Source organism: Gavialis gangeticus, unplaced genomic scaffold (genome assembly GCF_001723915.1).
Source record: "Gavialis gangeticus isolate Ggan-Ray unplaced genomic scaffold, GavGan_comp1, whole genome shotgun sequence".
Lineage (NCBI taxonomy): Eukaryota > Metazoa > Chordata > Crocodylia > Gavialidae > Gavialis > Gavialis gangeticus.
In genome coordinates, this window is record NW_017728992.1 from 66,149,150 (window position 1) to 66,168,453 (window position 19,304).

The following is a 19,304-nucleotide window of genomic DNA, read 5'->3' on the forward strand; positions in this document are numbered from 1 at the left end:
TTGTTGTGATGTGCCAGTCATTGTCGAGGAAGCCAAAGCCTGTCTCGAGACAGTCTGAGACCTAAAGGCCTAACTTTAGGTAGTTTCCAGTTACATGTGAGCAGCCTACTAGATCACAAATAAAGTGTAATAAGAAGCTTTAAGCATTTGTTGAGCAACTGACACATTTCTATTGCAGTTTCACTGCTTGAACTAGTACAAATTCAAGCCTACCTCTGTTTTATAATCCTTCTGTTTCTTGTTCATCTGGATAACAAGATAACATTAGGTTGTAGCAGGATTTTAAAAAAATAGACCTGAACTAGTGAGGATTATGCAGGGTGGAGGCAATGATGGTTTGGTCTTGCGCATTTTTCAGAGGACGCTTGCCTGGGGTGGTGTATGTTTTTTATTTTTTACTCAAAGTAAAATGGCTAACTTAGCTATTTAGTATAATAAAGGTGTGGCAGATGGTTGTTGGAAAACAGGTCCCTGTCAAGTTTGAACTAGTCATAGATTCATAGATTGTCAGGGGCTGGAAGGGGCCTCACAAGATCATTGGGTCCAGACCCCCTGCACTAGACAGGAAAGACAACTGGGGGTCGGGTGGCCTCAGCGAGGTGACTGTCCAGTCTCCTCTTGAAGATTTCCAGGGTAGGTGATTGTCATGATTCACCTAATATCAATGACCTCTAAACATTTGCTCTTCTCAGGTCAAGAATCAACAGGTCCATTCTGAAAAACAAAACAAAAAACACTTGGCTTGTAGCACTTCAGAAAGAGCCGTCTCTTTTTATATTGCTGTGATGGAAGAAAAAAATGTATATGTAAAATCGGGATCAAAGATAGCCATGGCAATATAGTGAAATAAAACCTTATTTGGAAAATACTTTCTTTAAAGTTTGGTAAACTCACTTCTGGCAAAATGGACTTTGCCTAGGCATTCTCGAAAGCCTCAAGCAAACTAGATACAGCTGCAGACTGGAAATAGCACTTCTGGGTGAGACGTCAAAGAATGGTTTAACACTGGACTAATTGGAGAAAAAAAGCTTCATTTTATAGAAATCAAAATTTATATTCTAACTGACTGCTAATGTCCTATATATAATTTTTCCTCCTGTATCTTCCAGAGACTGACTGGGCAGGTACCTGACAGCCTTGAAGCATTAAAGGATCTAGACTTGGAAGAACTTAAACAGGAGGATGAGGAGAGGGATTTGGGAAGTAATTTAAATAGTGATTCAGAAGAGGAGTCTTCAAAGTCACGTTATTCTGAGGAGAATGCTACAGTCTCATGTGTGAACAACCCAAGAAGTCTGTGAAACTAGCTTGGAAATGTAAATAGCCAGGGTTTGTGTTTTGCAGCTTCCATTTTTTTATTTTTTTTTTTTTTATTACTCTTATTTCATCCTTTTTTTTTTTTCTTAATTCTGAACTCATTCTTGGACAAACCTACTGCCAAACTTACCTCAGGTACAATTGTTGAATTTTGTGGAAGCTTTAAAGATGATGCAGCAGATTTTAACTGGTGATATGTAGCAGTGGAAATATTTGTATACTGCCTAAACAAGGTTTTAGAGGTCACTTGTATAAATGCAAATACTATATATTTCTAATTTGTTTTGTAAATAGTTATCAGTTGGTCTGAGACGTACTGTGTGTCTCACATACTTGATTTAAATAAACTTTACTCCTGCAACCTTTCTGTTGCTTGATCAGTGTGAAAACATTGCTATGGTGTCCTTTTTGAAAGTGTAGCGGTGGAGCAATCCATCAGTGTGATCATAATACTTGGTGTGCTATGATGTGTGCCACCCAGATCTCCCCACAACTTGAATGGTTTTGTAGACCTTCTGCTGTATTAAACCCTAAGTGGAAAAAGGAACAAACCATTTCACAGGAGGGCCTCTAAGAATTCTGCAGTAAGATGGGATTAGTAAGTTTTAGAGCAAGTGTCAAACTTTGTGCTGTGTAACAACATGTGGCTATTGAAGTAGTATCATGGCACTACAGCTCTTCCTAATTATACAGGCTAAGGCTGTAGCTGGCATGTAGTTAGCTTCTTGCTGTCCTTGGAGTTTGCTGGGGATATGTAGCACAAATAGTGTTGAGTCCTTAACTTCAAACTTCACAGTGAAGGCTAGTGACAAAATCTGGAAATTAAGTTCTTCATAGGAAAATTAAGTAGTTACCACTACAGACACTTAATGTCATTACCAAACATCTGTAATAACACCACTGCTTAAAGTCCTACAAGTGCCCTGCTTGAACCTAGTACAGCTTGTTATACAGTTCTGGAGCAGTGGGGAAGAGGGAGAAAATGTATGAGTAATATCCAGTTTCCTAGTCCAAGAACAAGGAAGCATAACACTTCTTACTTAACTCCATATTCTGAAATAAGTTCTGGGCCTATTTGTCCTGTCTGTTTGTCTGCTCAAGGACTAGATAATTTCTCAATGCTGAAAGAATCACTGAAGGATGATGCTGTAAGTGCTGTGGAATGCGGCCTATCACTAAGTTCTCTATAGAGTAGAATTGACCTGTCTCTTGTCTTAAGCTACAGCAACGTAAATTTAAAAAACACACACACAACTGCCTGTTTGCAACTGGCTTACTCAATGAGCATGAAGAAGGCATTCCACAGTCACTATCTTGCAGAGGAGTGATGTGGCTAATGTCTGCTTGTTATTGGATCTTCAGCTCAAGTGAACAAATACCCATTTACAGCTTGGTCAACTGGAGATGGCCTTCTGTGCAAGACTGCTTAATATGTTTGGCTCTGGTGAGATGCCTGAACTACCCTGTATGTGGCCCATATGTTAACTAGAACAAACTTGTTTACTTATTGCTACTAAGTTTTTACAGGACCTTGTCATTAAAGCATATGCACTACACCAACCATGATGGCTAGGTCTGATTGGCGTTCTAAACATCCACTTTTTAGGTAAAAAATGAAAATACTTTTGGAATTCACTAAAACTTTTCCCATCCCAAAAGATGGTTAATTCAACTAGAAACTTGTAATAAGGTGGAAGCAGTTGCTAGTAATGAATATTATTAAGGACCTATGATTCTCTCTGCCAGCACTTGAGCTCTAATTTCATTTTTCTTGGTGAGAAGTCCAAATTTCAGGCTGCAGTAAATGTTAATGAAAAATAACAAAACTTAAAGCTAATTGCCCAGATCTGGGTTGTTGGGTTACATCATGCTGAGTGGGTGGGCTAGTCACTGGAGTATGTCTCGATTTATCCTATGTACTAGTATGGATGGTTTGTTACCCTTACTTAAAGGGAGGATGGATACATGTTAGACACTCAGTTTGAAAAGTTTTGGAAGGTCCAACTATGCAAACTACTTTTAGTTACCATTTGTGAGCTCTTCAGGACAAATGTGTATCCCATAGCAATAGTCTATAAATCAGCAGCCCAAGTGAAGTTTCTACGGGCTATTCTTGGAAGCAAGAGGTGCACTGATATATCAGTTGCATATCGGATCAACACCGATAACAGGAAAATTAACATAATCGGCTTATTTATCTTGGTTGAAAACGTCACCAATAAATGTCATGCGGATGTGCGCAGCCACAGCATGCGTGCAGCCAGGAATGCAGCTCGATAACTTGGAGAGCAGCATCCTGCCGGTAAGTCAGATGGCAGGGAGGCAGATTGAGGCCCCCACAGTGAGGGAGGGAGTGGGGCAGGAGCAGGCCCTGCCTGGGCAGGGTAGTGAATGTTCCTTGGGGCTGGGAGCAGGACTGAACTGTGGATGGTTCATCCAGGGGATGAGGAGGGGGGCAGGTCCCTGCTGCTGCCGCTGCTTGCACCCCTAGGAAGCATAGTGGTTATGTGTCCCCCTGGATTTGTGTGCAGGGTGAGGGTGGGCTGCAGGTTATGGGCAGCACCCACCTCTTCCAAGTGCGGGGGCTGGGCCAGGGCAGGCTCAGCTGTGCAGGGCAGGTTGCAGTGGCACTGGGAAGGGGTGGTATAGGTGGGCTACAGGGAATTTTGAGGTGGCCATAGCTCGCGAGTCCCCTCCCCACAGTGCTGCCCCTGCTTGGGGCAGTCTGTTCTGCTGCCTTTGCCTTAGGAGCCCTGCTGCCCCAAGGAGGGGCGGTGCGAAGTGGGGGGATGGTTCCCAACTCTGGGATTCTGTTCACTGCCCTAGCTAGGTAGCACCTGCCCCTTCCGTGGCCCCACTTTCTCCATCACTGTGGGGGCCCCGATCTGCCCCATCCCCCCCTCCCCCCGACTTACTGGCAGGATGCTGCTCTAACTGCTGGACTGCATTCCTGTAAATCGGCTCTTGGATCGGTATCAGCAGAAATGGCTGACTTAATGATCGGTAGGGGGGGTGTGCAAAGCAGTTCGTATTCGATTCGGATTGGCCTACTGAATTGGGCCAAATCTCCGCTGAATTAAATCAGAAACCAAAACTTTGCACAGCCCTGATAATCAGCTATTCATATCATCCAAGAAAATCTTGATCGGTGCATCCCTATTCAAAGCTTTTCAGCTCAAGAACGAGTCAAGTAGAGAACAATAATTTAAATATAATCATTCCTGTAATTCTAAGATAAAGACAAATTTGTTGGGTAGCTTAGGATAAGGTTGGCAATAAAAAGATATGACCAGGTCAGGACAACAGTAGTGTTATGGCAAAAAAATAAAATAAAGCCCTCTTTAAAAGGGATAGGGAGGGAACCATAATTAACATTTTGAATGCCTGAGTTTTCATGGCATTATAGAACCATAGTTGTCTAAATAAGTATCTAGGGCATTTGTACATGCCATGTTTTTTGCCCTTTTTTGTGCTGCAACTGTGTGACTTGTTTGTATAAGAAGGATTTCTGGATGCTTTAAAAGTCTTTCTGGTACATTAAACTAAAACTTCTTGGACATTGTGTAGTTTGGTTCCCAGCAAACTGGAGGCTTTTTGATTGGTGAGGAAGCTTTATTTCATACTTTGGAAGGAGTTAAAAACTGTTTCATAGGAAAGTTTCCCAAAGCATTTTCTGCTTTATGGGATGTCCAATACAAATACAGCAGTGGGGGAATAGGGGTTGCCTTCTTTGGGAAATGTTTTATGTTGCATAGAGTACTGAATTAGAAAGTTTGTAGGAGTATCTGATGGCAGATTTTTGATTGGGACAAGGGAGGCCTTTGGTACTCTTGGTGCCTGTAGATGTGTGGGGACATGGCTCTGCTGTGCTGGAGCATGCTAATTAATGCACCACAGCAGCCTCCATATCTCATGTATTCAGCATCCCCCTCCCTTCAAAATGGCAGTAGGGGCTCTTCAAAGCTCATCAAATGAGCATTAGTTAAAGCACCCCTGCTGCCATTTTGAAGCACAGGATGTTGAATACACAAGACGCTGCAGAAGTTTTAACTAGAGCACATGTTTCCCTGGAGAATGCATAAAGATGCCTTATGAGATTTAAAGAGGTTCTGAAATCCTCTGCTGAGCTTAGCACATGCCTAACTCTAAAATGTAGTCTTGCAGTATTTCATGTGAAACGGTTGTTGGATAAAATACATAAACAGTCCTTGGAGCAGGAACTGGACTCCAAACACTCCCTTCCCAGGTAAGTACTCTAATCTGTAGCTTGAAAATTGCATAGTCTTGCTCCCATTCCATGGCCCAGTGACTCTTGAATGTGTCCCCATCCCCTCCAAACATCTTGTAATTTGGTGGGTAGGACGCTTTCCTAGGAAATGAGAGCTGTGGATTGGAATCTCCTCAGATAGCCAAGGGACTTAAGCTTAGGGCTTCCAATCCTGGGTGAGTTCTCTAACCACAGTGGCCACTGATGCAGGTCAGCATATGTTAGACATGCTCTGAGAGCCTGCCAGATCGAGCCCCTCAAGCAAAATAGGTGGAGGAATATCTAGTTTGTGGATCCTGGAGGTGGTTCTGACAAGGGTCCTTGGCTACTCAGTAATGCCAAGACTCGGGTGTTTCTAGGCATGTGCAGAAGCAGAACTTTAGGCATTTGGGGAGCTTTGATGTGGAAAAAAAAATGTTTCCAGACTTCAGCTTCCTTTTAGGTTTGACAGCAGGTAAGCAGAGGTTTGGAGGATGGCAGTTTTGGCTATAGGTGTGTAAGTTGTTTGTTCTTTTGCACCTGTATTTATATGCATATCCATAAAACCTGGGTGCTCTATAAATCAGAACCTCTGGCCTCCTTTCATTCTCAAGACCACGGTCTAATTCTAAGGGTGAATTTCTATCTTCACTATAAATCTTTGCCCCAAGGTACAAGAGCAAGGTAAGGCTGGCAACTGTAAAGTTTCCTGAGCTTGCATAGCAGAGGATAGGTTTGGCTGAGAGATGGCTTACTATTTATGTACCTAGATAGGTAATTAAACCAGGTTAGTTTTTAATTCCTGACTAGTTTTTTGAAGATGGGGAAAAGAAAAAATGGCATTCAGTTTAACATTCTTAATTTTTTATTATGCCGTGTAAATGATTATGCCAATTAGCTTCAGATTATAACAATTTTCAAGAGCGCTGATGCATTTTAAGTATTGGAGATATTTTGAGACTTCTGAAACCCTAGAAGGGAGGATAATAATTCTGCATAATTACATGGCCAACTAGACCAGTCCAAGCTAGCCAGGAGTTCCAGCTTATTTTCTAGCATTTCGCCTCCCTTTTCATGAAGTATTTTAATGTAAGGGAAATTGTTGTAACACATGACAGTCAGGAAGTAACAGGTCCAGGATTTAACCAAGATGCCCTCTGGTTTATCTGAAGAGGCATCTTTGTCTTCATCAAGGCAGGCAAGAAGAGCATCAGTGAGATTTAAGTCTTTTGCTTTGTTTTGGTTGTTGTAATTTATGTAGCAGATACCAGACAGTCCTTGCAGCACTAGGATCTTCACTTTGGCTGAAATATCTGGCAGCAGCAAGATATCACATAGGTCCTGAATATACTCTGAAGCATATGTTCCAGCATTTGGTTCACCTGTAATTGAAGGCAGTTTATAGATGTTACATTTTTTAGGTTTAATCCAGACTATAGCTGTTAACTATATACACATGGATGTCAAAATTAAAATTGGCTCCAGTCTGAATTAACTAATCCTTGTTGAATGAGGATTAAAGTTAATGACTAGGATAATCTGAATTAGGCAATTTAAACTCTATTAATTTACATGTACTGTATATACAGCAATTGATTTTAGGAAAAACAGTCCTTAGGAACTCAGATAAGAAGTTAAGGATTGCAAATATCAGTCCTGGCAAGGGAAACTCAACTGGACTTTTTCAGAACAGCAGAGGCTATGAGGCACCAAGTAACATCCTTAGGAAGCCAAATGTGCCAACAACACCTCATCCTGCTAAGTATCAGGTCATTTACAGGTTATGGAACAGCACTTTAGCTAACTGCAACAATGTAGCAGTGCTTACCCAGGCTTATTATCCCCTCCTAGTTACTTTCAACCTCTGTTAAGGGGCTGTCAAATGTATAGACTGTATAACCAGTGCCCCTGCCATGATGGTCAATGATCAGCCTGCAAGGGAAAACCCAGTTTCCTCCTGTAAAGAGGGAAATCCATGTTTTTCTGCAGCCAGTGGAAAACCTGGATCTTTGGTAAACATGCATGCTGCTAGGGCAAGCTGGGAAATTCAGTTCTACCAGCAAAATACTGGACATTTGTTCATATTTCAAAAAACCTCAAAGGCGGAGATCAGAGGACCCAAAACGAGGACACATCTGGGAAACCCCAGATGTATGGTAACCCTGATCTAATCCAACCGCCTGCTCAACTAGATCATCCCAGACAAAGCTTTGTCTAGCCAGGTCTCAAAAACCTCCAGGGGTGGAGATTCTACCACCTCTCTGGGTAGTCTGTTCCAGTGCTTTACTACCCTCCTCATGGGAGAGTTTTTCTAATATCTAACTTAAACTTCTCTTGCTGCAACTTGAGAGCATTGCTTCTCGTTCTGTCATTTGCCATCATAAAGAACAGCATTATGTCTGCATATATACACAACAGCGTCATGTTGTTCGTTTCATGACTAATATAATATTTATAGTTATAATATGCATGCATCTAATTCCTATACATATTGTAGGATGTTTGTAGGTTGTGTATTAAATGTATATGGAACTACTTTATTTGCCAGGGACGGTCATATAAAGCAACATTCCTTAGGACAGGAACTGAGAAACAATTTAACCACCAGTCAGAGTGCAGAAAGAACTTAGGTTGGCAGAATAAACTGACTGGTGCTGGGATCTGGCCTGATTTTCAAAAATTCAGGCAAACTGTTGTACACCTAAACATGCCAGCTGACTGATTCCTCTGACACTGCTCAGAGCCACAAGCTAGTCTTTCACTGAAATATCCCATTACTTTCATAGAACTGAGGCCCATCTGCTGCTATGCTGGGTGCTAGCACTTCTAACTTAAAATGCCTGTGATCTGATAAGGATGATATTTTGAGTGTTTTAGACTTCAGTGTTGCCATATGGAGACTTAGATCTCCCTCAGATGCCAGACATTTCAAAGCAATCCTCCACACATGGACTCAGCACGGAGCTGGTAGACCATTATTTTCTCTAAACTGGAAAGAAAGGCATCTAAAAGTGTGATCTTTTATGGGCTTATTTACTGGCAAATAAGGCAAGTCAAAAATGAGAGTTTAAACATAACTCCCCAGGCTATGCAAGCAGTAACACCCAAGGATGTGCATAATATGGTAACGACTACTTCTTGGAGGAGCTATCTGGAATCACTCAGCATTTGGCACTGTGCTGCCTACACCTGGCACGTGGTGTTGTTACCCGCTATTGCCTGTTGTGCAGACTGCACACAAATAAATATGTCAACCAGCCATTTCTGCAAGGAGGATGCTGTGCACATTTGTTTGCTGCTCTTTGAGGGTCATCTGAGATTTTTTTTTTTTAGAACTAGATTTGAAGTGGAGAGCAGACGGCTTGAGAACCTGCTGAGCCATCCCGCTGCTCACATTCTGTTGTTCTTCAGTCAGGTCCTGACCATATTTTCTTGTATAGAAAATATTTATCCCACATTATTACTTTCTCTGTTTATTTAAAGCAATGGCAAAGTACAGTTTAACAAAGGCTACTTGTGCCCTGAGGGAGACTCAAGTTTTTGGCCCGGGCATGAATACTGAGATGGTACTTTGTGCTCTGAGTCTGAGTGATTTCTAAAATGAGATATACTAATGGGAGGTAGTAGTGCCCTTTCCACCTTTCCCACCATCCCACTTTGCCTGCAGCACAGTCAAAGTAGTTCCACTGAATAATAACAGTGCTGGTCACAGTTCTGGGATCCTATCCCAGCTGCCTACTCCACACGCTGCCTCTGCTAGCCATGTAATCTGGGACAGAGGTTGGCTGGAAGAGCAACACTATTGACCCATTAGTCGTTCTCATCAAGGGAAGGTGTGCAGGTCAGGGAGATGCAGGATACCTTCCATAACCCACAGCTGTTATACTTGGCGCTACTATGCTCTACTTAAGTTACACAGTCAAAACTCTGAGTGCATCTACTCTCAGTTCTTTGTGCTGGCAGAACCTGTAACAGCCGGCTGGTTGGAACAGAAGTCGTAGTGAAGATGATTCGAAGGGTGACACTAGGAAGCTCCACGTGCTTGGAGATTTTCAGAATTGCTCGAAGCACATGCTGTACCTCATGGCTGCAAGCAGCAGCACAGAGCACACAGCACTTCTAATCAAGATCCAAGTTTTTGCAGTCCAGCTGGAGTCCCTTTACAACCCACCTCTGCTGAGCAGACTACAGCTGTTTCTACGCTGTGTCTTTGCTGCTGGAACTCAAGGGTAGTGGAAGCAATCCCACCAAAGCATGACAGTACTCAGTGCAGGGTAAGTTATCCAATAAGCTTCTAAGCTGCTTCTAGGACCTGAGATAACTTGTTTAAAGCCAGCCCAGGTACCTCTATGTTACTCTATGACAGAGACAGGCAAAGTCTGGCCTGCAGGCTGGATCCAGTCGGCAGTGGACTCCATTTACCAGCTGCCCCTGCGCATGGCTGGGGGTCGGTCTCCATGGAGACCCCAACTACACCTGTACTGTGATAGTACAAGGCTGGGGTTGCCATGGAGACCAGGCCCAGCCATGCTGTCAGGGCGTGTGGCCAAGCAGGGCAGGGGGCTGCTCTGCAGCCACTTGGATCTTGCAATGGGGGCAGCTTGCTCTGGAACCAGGGTAGGGCTGCGATCTGTAGCCTGCCTGCCCTGAGCAGGGGCATGCAAGCAGGGGATTGCAGTTCTGCACTGGTTCCTTGCAGCAGTGACAGCCTGGTCTGGAGCAGGAGCAGAGCTGCGATCCCCTGCCTGCACGCCCCTGCTCGGAGTGTGCAGGCTACAGATCACAGTCCTGCCCTGGCTCCCGAGCAAGCTGCCCCCGTTGCAAGATCCCAGTGGCTCCAAAGCAGCCCCCTGCCCTGCTCTGCCACATGTCCTGCCAGTGGGGCTGGGGCTGGTCTCCATGGCAACCCCAGCCTTGTCTCCCCAGCCATGCGGGTAGGGGCTGCTGGGAAATGAAGTCCAGCTGCCGGCCAGATTGGCCATTTTGCCCACCTCTGCTCTATGATTTTTACTCTCCCTCTCTCCTTTCCTCACAAGGGGGGAAAACATAACAATAGTTAGCAACAGCTTAGAAAATGTGGTGAGAACACCCTGCCAAAACTAAGCTACAAGAAAAAATTAGGATATGTTGATAAAAAACAAACACTATTTCAGCTCCTTTCCTAGCTATGCTTTTCTTGACAATTTCATCCCTATCAAGTCTTCCCAGTTGTTCCTGGACAGTATTTATCCATTGGCTGTAGCAGTGATACCTTTGCTGAGACCACTGTTCCCAACCATGTTGCACACTTGTATGCAGAGCTATTGTTCACATACAGCTTCCTGGAAGTTCACCGGCCTCTTTCTGCGCATTGTCCCTCTTACAACTCCTGTTCCAGCCTTCAGGTGGTTATACCTAGTGTGCCTTTCTGAGGGTTGGTTCTTTAAATCTGACAGAGCCAAACAGCTGCAGCTGTAAAGTGGCCATTTTGTAACTGGTAGCTGTGGACTGCTTCTTTCTTCTTCTTGCTGGTGAGTACCTATCTCGTTCCTTCTCTATGTCTTGTTATTTCTGTAGCACTTTGACTTTTTGGGGGGTTTTTTTTTCTTTCATTGCTGTGGAGATGGCATGTGGGATGAAATAGATTAAGTTCTACCCTGCAGCTCTGGCAGGGCACAGTGTGAACATGCTTTAGTGTAGTTTCAAAAGCAGGACACCAATGCATCCTTTTCCCCTGTGGGGCAGATGGCAAGTCTTGGCTCAGCCACAGAGGCTGCTCCCTGATTGGTTCCCTGTGACTTTACATTTAATTTTGTTGGCTGAGCATTGCCCCCATGTTGACTACTATAGTTTTGTAACAGTTTTGTTGGCAAACTAGTTAGAACAGTAGGACAGAAAAAACCTAAGAAGGACAAAAAAAAGAGAGTAGTCCCAGGCAGGGCAGGCTACAGAGAAATAAATAGTCCCAGCGAGGACAGAGTGAACTCCAAGGGAGCACAGGGGGAACTGGAGTAGCACAATAAAGACTCCTTGAAGCCAGAGCTGTCTGCTGTGCTGTTTGGGTTGTCAGCACTCTGACCTCCCACCTTCTTTGAAGAAACAAATACCCTTCTTCCTGGCAGCTGAGCAAAGAAGGAGCACTCTGACATGCCGGTGCTGTGGATCTCTGGGAAAGCCAGGGTCTCAAACCAGAGACTTAGCATCAAGAGTCCTCCTCGAGCAGAGCTTCTGCTGAAAGGGTTGTAATCTACAGCAGCATGATCTTGCGTCAGGCAGTTGGATAAAAAGTAGATGTATTGCTAGCCCCAACTATTACTATAGTGGCTTCAAACCAAACCCAAATGATAAATGTTGATTTATTTGCTTTTTGGCCTTGAAGGCTTTCTTTCAAGCTTTCTTCTATAACCATAAGGGCTGGAAACCTATCTTTGTTTAACTGGAAACTGAGATTCTCATGCAATTGCACAAATCCGTGAGTTAAGATAAAAAGCCCAATTAAAAATGTTGAGAGTTACAACACTGAACTTCAAAGTGGAATTTAGTCTACGTCCTACATACCTGTACATTATAATTTCAAACTTATCAGGGTCCCAAGCTTCAGTCACTTTTGGAGCTAATAGCCTGATTCTGCCCCATTGAAATTGATGAAAATTTTCTTACTGGCTTTACTGAGAACAGGTCTGGGGCTTATATTGTGTCCTTATACACTGCTTTCAGGTGTCGTATGTGGGAGACTAGTCTTACCCTGCTTATGAAATCCTGGCTTAAACTACCTTGGAACAGCAAAGAAGAATTACAATTTCAACGCCCCTGCTTATGCTGGTACCTGTGTATGCTAGCAGTCCGATGCTAGCTGCCGCTTTGGCTCTTTGCTCCATGGGCAGCTCTGTACTTCTCAGCTGAGTGCCATATACTATAATATTTTGCCTGTGAAAAACACTGTCAGCTGAATCATCAGGCTCATCCTCCTCAGAAGAGTAAAGGGACTTAATGAAGGTTTCATAACAACCTTTGAGTTTCTTAAACATACTTCGGCTTCCTCCTCAAAGCCTTCCGTAATAATGCAGAAATCTATATTCTCTGTATTTAAACAGGAAGTAACTGGAAAGCCAAAGTATTATTTCGAATTTTGAAGGAAACTGTTAAAGTGTTAGTAACTAAGCAATACTTCGGAATACAGTTAATTGGTAGAATGACAAATGGAACTGGGTCTCTGTTGCAATATGGAATCTAATGACACCATAAGAGATCTATTTTAGCAAATCAATATTCTATACTCTCACTTCCTGTAATGCATGATTACCTCCCTGTATCTGAAAGCAGAGGCCTTCTCTTCTTTTAAAAGACCAGGTGCTGTGAGGAACAGTTCTGCTCTGGGAAATGTGGACTGTAGGCTCACTTTAGGACAGTGAGGGAAGGAACAACAGAACATAGGACTGGAAGGGACTGCCTGGGCTGCCAAGTCCCAGGCACCACATTATATCACGCTTTCATAAACTGATCAAGGTCCATTTTGACAACCAATAGAAGCCACACAGACTCCTCTCAGGTTTTCAAAATCATAGATTCGTATTTTAAAAAGATTGTAGGAAAGATGGTTTCTTTGACTTTGCAGAAGTCAAAGTAATACCAGCCACTCAATGATTTCTCCTGTCCCTTCCCTCCCTGACAACAAGGCCTTAGTTTCATTTTAAAAAAATCTGTAGGCCTTAATTAAATCTAGCCTGAAGTTTGTGGGTGGGTAATGGAGACTAGCAATATAGAGTACCAGCTCCACCCATCTCTGGGGTTGGCTAACCATCTTCCTCCACCTCTTTGTTGTTTTCCCTTCATTTGGGTATGTATTTTGAGCTTCACTGATTAAAACAATATGCTAGTTGAACTTCCCCTGGCCCACTGAGAGCTAGAAACTACTGAACCAGTCAACCACCCAAGGACCAATGATACTAGAAGCAAGCAAGTATCCTGCAGTTGCTCAGTCCAGTTCCATGAAGCTGTAGTATTGCATACCTGTCCAGACTTTCAGGTGATACATTTATATCAGTGTAAAAATGCCATGTACAGATGAGGCAAACTCCTAACCCAGAGTAACATTACACCCAATCAAATGGAAAATTACACTTGAAATAATCACAGGTAAATCTATGAGTCTGTCTATCTGCAGTTAATCCCAAGGTAGTCATTTCCTCAAGGCAAGCAGGTTATTAGCTTTTTCCCTAGCATACAGTGGTGATGAGGCACTGTAATAGCTGCCTTTTGACATGCAGTTACTCAAGGATAAGCTGCACATTTGTCTGTCTTATACCTTGGTGTAATTTACTTTGGTGTAATATGCATTCTTTTGTCAGTCTACTCCAGTGATACTCAGTCACCATGCCGTGGCACTCTGGGGTGCCTTGAGATCCTTTCAAAGGGGTGCCACGCAATGTTAGGACTATTAGGTGTATAAACATGATTCACAATAAAAACCCAGGGATTTCAAATAGGAATCTATAGTGTTAAAAAAAATGAGTGAAAACTAAGTTCTGGCATTTTCTAAGGAGTACCTTGGGTCTAGAAAAGTTGAGAACCATTAGATGTACTTGAAAGATGCTTGCTATAGTATTGCTGGTGCTTTGTCCAGTACCATCAATAGTAAAAACCTAGAGCTCTAAGACAATACTAAAAACCATGACTAACTGACATGATGCTGAAAAGGAGTTGTCTATGTCTGTGTTGATTGTAAAGTTAACATGATGAAACTTTGAGAAGCGAGAGGTAGTTAGCTGTGTTAGTCTGAAGTCAGGCAGAGAGCAGGATAGAGGTGCAACTTGAGAAAGCTTACACGTTTCTGATTCATTTTCTTTATAAGGTGCAGTTCTACCCTGCCTTCTGCATCATGAAACTTTTGTCATTGAGGCAACATGTGACAAAACAGAGGTGCTATCACCCCTTCCTTTGAGGGTATTATGAAGTATCTTTGTGACCATGTATCAGTGATCCTTGCTTGTTAGGCTCTGGCATTTATACTTCATAATATTCATAATATCTGTTTCTTGGAAGAGAGTTGCCACAAGGAATAAACTACTGCTTTAACTGCATTAGGGGTTTACCCCAGTTCCAGCCATCAGAAGCTAGCCCCAGGTGAGGGGCATTCCTGTACGCTCTGATTTCTATATCTCTACCCAAAGGAGTTTTGTCCTGAGGCAGCTACAGTCATCAGTGGTGAGTTTCAGGGCCCAATTCCTAGTACAGAGACATATTCTCAGGTGGTATGGAGAAACCTGGACCACTGATAGAAACATGCATCCAAAATATAAAACTGTTTTTTAGTATTTCAAAAATATTCTTTATTATAACTTAAATGTGACAGGCAATATGAGTACAAATACCACAAAACTAAATGGCAAAAAAAAAAGCAAAAGTCAGTACAAAAGAACACCATGGCAGAAATCGGGTCATGCAACAGATATGATATAAAAACCATAACATGGTTATCTCACCTTTGATAAAAAGGGATTATTTCCTCTGGTAAACAAGTAAACATTTAAAACTGTACAAATGTAACAATCGAAAGGAAGAATATATATATATAATATATATATATATATTTATAAATATACAGATATATGTACATTATTGTAACATTCACAGTCAAAAACTGTCTGCCAGTGTATTTGGCGCGCAAGGTTTCTTTTTGAAGTGAATTCTCGGTAACCTTTCTCTTAGATAAGTCTATCAAAATCTGGATGCTTTAACTGACATCTAAATAGTATTTAATGTAAAATGAATTGCTGCACAGGAACACCCTTCTCTTAAAATTGCACTCACCTCTTTTTCTGTTAACTTAAAGTCTGTAATCAACAGCTTGAAGTATCCTGTCTCTTATGAAATGGGTAGAAAATGCATTTATTTCACACTACATTTATTGTAGCCTCAAGTTCCTTTTTTGTATGCTGTTCTTTATGATGGAACTACACTATAGCAAGCTGCCATCCACTAGTCAGCATGCGTGAAACCCACTCCTTATTGTTACCTAGGGAACAAAACCAACTTGAGGGATTTATGCAATTAATTGTACTATATTAGCCTTTCCTTGGTTTGAAAAATGAGCTCTGTTAACCTTCCATTTATTTCTACAAAACCTACGTAATAGATTGATAGCACAAGTAAATCCCTGGATTAATGGTGGTTCGTTACTTGAGGGCGAGAGAGAGGAAATAAAAGATCAGCAGAGGCATTTAATGCAAATAGCTGAAGTGACATCCCCTGGGGCTTACGTCATGCTGTTTCTGGAGGCAAGGCTTGATTTGAAAAAACTCATTCCATATTTCATTATTAAAACAGAACTGAGTAGCTGAGTGGTGTGTTAGGGGGACACTACAAGGCATCAGACACTTAGCTTAGTATGCAGAGAGCAGTGCTCTATAATTCTACTTGAGTGGCCTCCCACTTCTCCTTTTTAGATACAGCATCAGATTCCAAGCTTTTACAACAACTTCAGCAAAAAAAAGTACAAAGTCCTGTGAAATGTATCCAGATGCTGATTTCTAAAAACTCATACAAGTTTGCTGAGGCTCATCATTCACTCCGAAGCAGCATTATTCTTCAGCACATATCCATTCTGTCGCAAGCTATGGCAAAGAGCCAAGAGGAACTCAGGAGCTGCGTTTTGCATGCTTTTTTTTCTTTAAAAATCTAAGCTGCTGCATTTCAGGACAGTTTTATAACATGCTTCAAAAGTTGGATTATATTTTTACTGGCAGTTTAAATTACAGCACCACCCTGGTGAATTAAGCCAGTCTTTTTCACTAGAAAATGGTAGGTGGGTTATCTTGCACCTAAAAGGCAGTGGCAGCTTCAGTCCCACGATGGCCTCCAACTTTAACAAATTCCCGAGGGAATTTATCCAGCTGTTCATATGCCAGCCGCCCATCTTCACCTGAGCACAAAAATAGTAAAGCATACATAAATTGTTGCTTCCTCTGCATACACAACATTTAGCAAATAAGATTTCTTCTTGTTAGCGAGAATGACTTTATTGCTTACTTTTTTTCCTCCAGGACTTTTAATTTAATAAATCCAAATTTGGAAATACAGCCAGGAAAACAGAATGCTGCTGTGAATGTTCAAACTATTCCTCAAAACCTTTTACTCTGTGTCACTGGGGTGCTGAGTAGTCACCATTTTGGTCACTTGCAAGTATAATAAAACATACTTTTTTCATTCTCTGTTTCTCTGTAATAGGCTGCCTTCTAGCTGATCCTTTTGCATCAGATAAAAGCTTTCATAAGGCATTTTTGCAGGATATGGATTGATGGGGAAAGGCATGGAGGATGAGATGATTTTTTTTAATTTGCTTGTCCAGACAAGTGTGACAAATTCACTGATTGTGTAATAAGAATTGGAACATAAGTGCCATACTGGATCAAACCAATGGTCCATGTAGCCCAGTATGTCTCCAACAGTGAGTACTTTATAGGGAGAGCACTGAGCTGGGGTATTTAATTCTATGTGATGTAGCATAAAAGCATCTAGAGCAAGGGTGAGCAAAATATGGCCTATCGGCCACATCTTACCCACCAAAGGATTTTGTCTGGCCTGCAGCAGATCCCTCAGTCCCACCCAGTCCAGGGGCAGTGGCGGGGACAGCCCAGGCCATGGCACATGTGGCTGGTCCCAGGTGTGCAGCAGGGCTGGAGCACCCTGGCAGTCAGACTTGCTTCCCGGCAGCCCCAGCAGTGGTGGCTCCTTCCAGCTGCCACCATTGCTGGTGCCAGCTCCACTGCCTCGGCACCCCAGCTTGTCTGCCCCAAATTCATCACCACGGATGGGATCCACACAGACAGAGTGCATGGTCAGGCAGATGGAACGGGGCTGCAGGCAGGTGGGGAGCAGTGTCTGGGACCTCGATGGGCAAGCAGGGCTGTAATCATGGGGTGGGATTGCAGGGTGGTAACAGAGCAGGTGCCAGGACCTGCAATCCATTACCCGCACATCCCTGTCATGGGTGCCGGTTACATGGGCAGGGGCATGAAGGGAGCAGATCACAGCTCTGTCTCAGGCCCCAGCCCTGCACTGTCATCACCTCATGATCCCAGCCTTGGCCCCAGCCCTGACCCTGCCCGCCTGTCCCATTCCCACATGCCGCTCCCTACCCTCCCACAACCCTATTCTGTCCCATCCCTGCTGCCTGGCCAAAGCAGAGCCACTTAGGGAGTTTTGGTGAGCTGTTTGAGAGGCAGAGTTGGGCTGTGTTGACCTGGCCCACAACAGCTCACCAAAACTCCCAAAGTGGCCCTCAGGCCCAAATACAGTAATTGCCCACTCCTGATCTAGAGCTTAGAAAAGGGTACTTAAAACAAATAGGGCAGGGGCAGATTTGGTAAATTAAAAGTGTTTCTTGACTCTGAGAGTAGATCTGTACTAAGGTTTATAAATTTATTGTTTGTTTTTTAATCACTTTAAAACATGTACGGGGTTACAGATAGGAAGGAGTCTTTGCTGCAAAATTGAACCAGGTGTGGTTTGTGATCACGTGCTGCTGTTTGTACAGCTGTACTGCTAAACAGTCTGTGTGCCACCAAGAGGTTTGCCTATGAAAGAAAGAAGAGCAAGCAGTATTTTTTCTGTGTTTTGCTAGCATTTGTTTTTCATGTGTAATTTGTTTGAACATGAATATAGCATTTGGCCTAATGTCTCAAGTGTGCCTTTGGGAATTGAATAGGGTCACATAATGTATTCTTTTCCACTAACGAGTCTCGGCTAACATTTTGCTCCAAGTAATGGAATAGTTTATAGAATGTTTAGTATTTGTGTCCAGGTCGGCATCAAGTGATTTCTGCTTGGGCCAACTCATTCTCAATCATTTTTATATTCTCTTCTCTCCATCCCAGTTTTGTGGGATTTTTTTTCCTTCTCTTTGGTCCTTTTTATTGGGTTATTTTACTTTATTAGTTGTTGGAGAGTCTTCGTTCAGTTTTATTGTGATTTATTGTCTTAAATTTTGTGCATCTTCTTGGATACCCATAATGGACACTTTGTAAGACAATTTTAAAAAATAGAGAGCAGGCAACTCACCAAGAGAGAGCAGAGTTTCAGATGCTATTTTTCTGATCTCTTCATCCTCAGACTGGCAGAGTGTGGCTAGCATTTTAATACTTTCAGTAGCCTAGAAAACATAAAAAGAAGCTGTATTAACCTTACCAGTTATCCTGTGTTTTCATTCCACATTCTTGTGTGGTTATACATACATTATCTTCTCCACATCCCTCTTCCCATTCTACACACACAGGCACACTGACTTCTGTTTGAATACTTCCCTGAATAGAAAAAAGCTATACCAGCACAAGAAATTTTTTGCCTACTTTAGGGTTTTTGCTGGAAAGCTCTATAGGTTAGGAGTGTGTGTCAGGGTGCGGGGTAGGGTTTGACCTTCTAACCAAAATACTTATGCTGGCACAACTCATGCAAGTCAGTCAAACTCAGCTGGTAAGCTTTTTGCAGATAGAACAAGGAGTAACTTTGTTCTACAGCAGTAATATCGCAGCTTTGGCAATGTAGCCTCTGTCCTTACCTAGAGTGGGAAAAGAACTGCACCATCAGGTTTTAGTGCCGGTAGAGGCAGAATTTTACTTGGATAGGTGCATCTATGTTACTGGCACAACTATATTGTTTAGGAGCCATGCCTCATGTATGACTGACAGAAACCTGTCGTGTAGACTTGGCCGTAAAGCCTGGGATTATGTTTTTTGGGGTTTTTTTAAAATTTGATGTCATTTTC

At 42.7% G+C, this 19,304-nt stretch overlaps 3 protein-coding genes across 5 annotated transcripts in view; 1 reads left to right on the forward strand and 2 right to left on the reverse strand.

The window, feature by feature from the left end:
- GMNN (geminin, DNA replication inhibitor) overlaps positions 1 to 1,685 on the forward strand; it is a 22,901-nt gene extending 21,216 nt beyond the window's left edge. The window contains exons 7-8 of one of the 2 annotated variants that reach the window (XM_019523798.1): positions 1,110 to 1,357; positions 1,396 to 1,685. In XM_019523798.1, the coding sequence (XP_019379343.1) occupies positions 1,110 to 1,301 (192 nt within the window). In that variant the 3' untranslated portion in view covers positions 1,302 to 1,357; positions 1,396 to 1,685. Of the gene's footprint in view, positions 1 to 1,109; positions 1,358 to 1,390 lie in introns of both variants that reach the window. The other variant, XM_019523805.1, reaches the window with a different exon arrangement.
- A 4,807-nt stretch (positions 1,686 to 6,492) lies between these two features.
- Positions 6,493 to 12,570, reverse strand: CUNH6orf229 (chromosome unknown C6orf229 homolog). Its single transcript, XM_019518728.1, has 3 exons — positions 12,369 to 12,570; positions 11,650 to 11,789; positions 6,493 to 7,009 (listed from the first exon to the last, which is right to left on the reverse strand). The coding sequence occupies exons 1-3, from the start codon at positions 12,568 to 12,570 to the stop codon at positions 6,500 to 6,502; spliced, it is 852 nt and encodes a 283-aa protein (XP_019374273.1). The 3' UTR covers positions 6,493 to 6,499.
- Positions 12,571 to 14,861: 2,291 nt separating this feature from the next.
- The window catches only part of FAM65B (family with sequence similarity 65 member B), a 106,588-nt gene continuing 102,145 nt past the window's right edge, over positions 14,862 to 19,304 (reverse strand). For both annotated transcript variants that reach the window (XM_019523816.1, XM_019523823.1), the window contains 2 exons: positions 18,602 to 18,692; positions 14,862 to 16,463 (listed from right to left, as the gene is read on the reverse strand). In XM_019523816.1, coding sequence (XP_019379361.1) covers positions 16,363 to 16,463; positions 18,602 to 18,692 — 192 coding nt within the window. In that variant the 3' untranslated portion in view covers positions 14,862 to 16,362. The remainder of the gene's footprint in view (positions 16,464 to 18,601; positions 18,693 to 19,304) is intronic.

What these genes read in the sequence shown, in the direction of transcription:
- CUNH6orf229 (XM_019518728.1), bottom strand. Translation starts at nt 12,570, where the DNA reads ATGTTTAAGAAACTCAAAGGTTGTTATGAAACCTTCATTAAGTCCCTT. An exon ending in CGGACTGCTAGCATACACAG is followed by an intron (nt 11,790 to 12,368) that starts GTACCAGCATAA and finishes ATGCTGCTGTAG; the next exon opens with ATTACAACCCTTTCAGCAGA. An exon ending in CTCAGCTGCCAGGAAGAAGG is followed by an intron (nt 7,010 to 11,649) that starts GTATTTGTTTCT and finishes ATGTGTATATAG; the next exon opens with TTAACAGCTATAGTCTGGAT.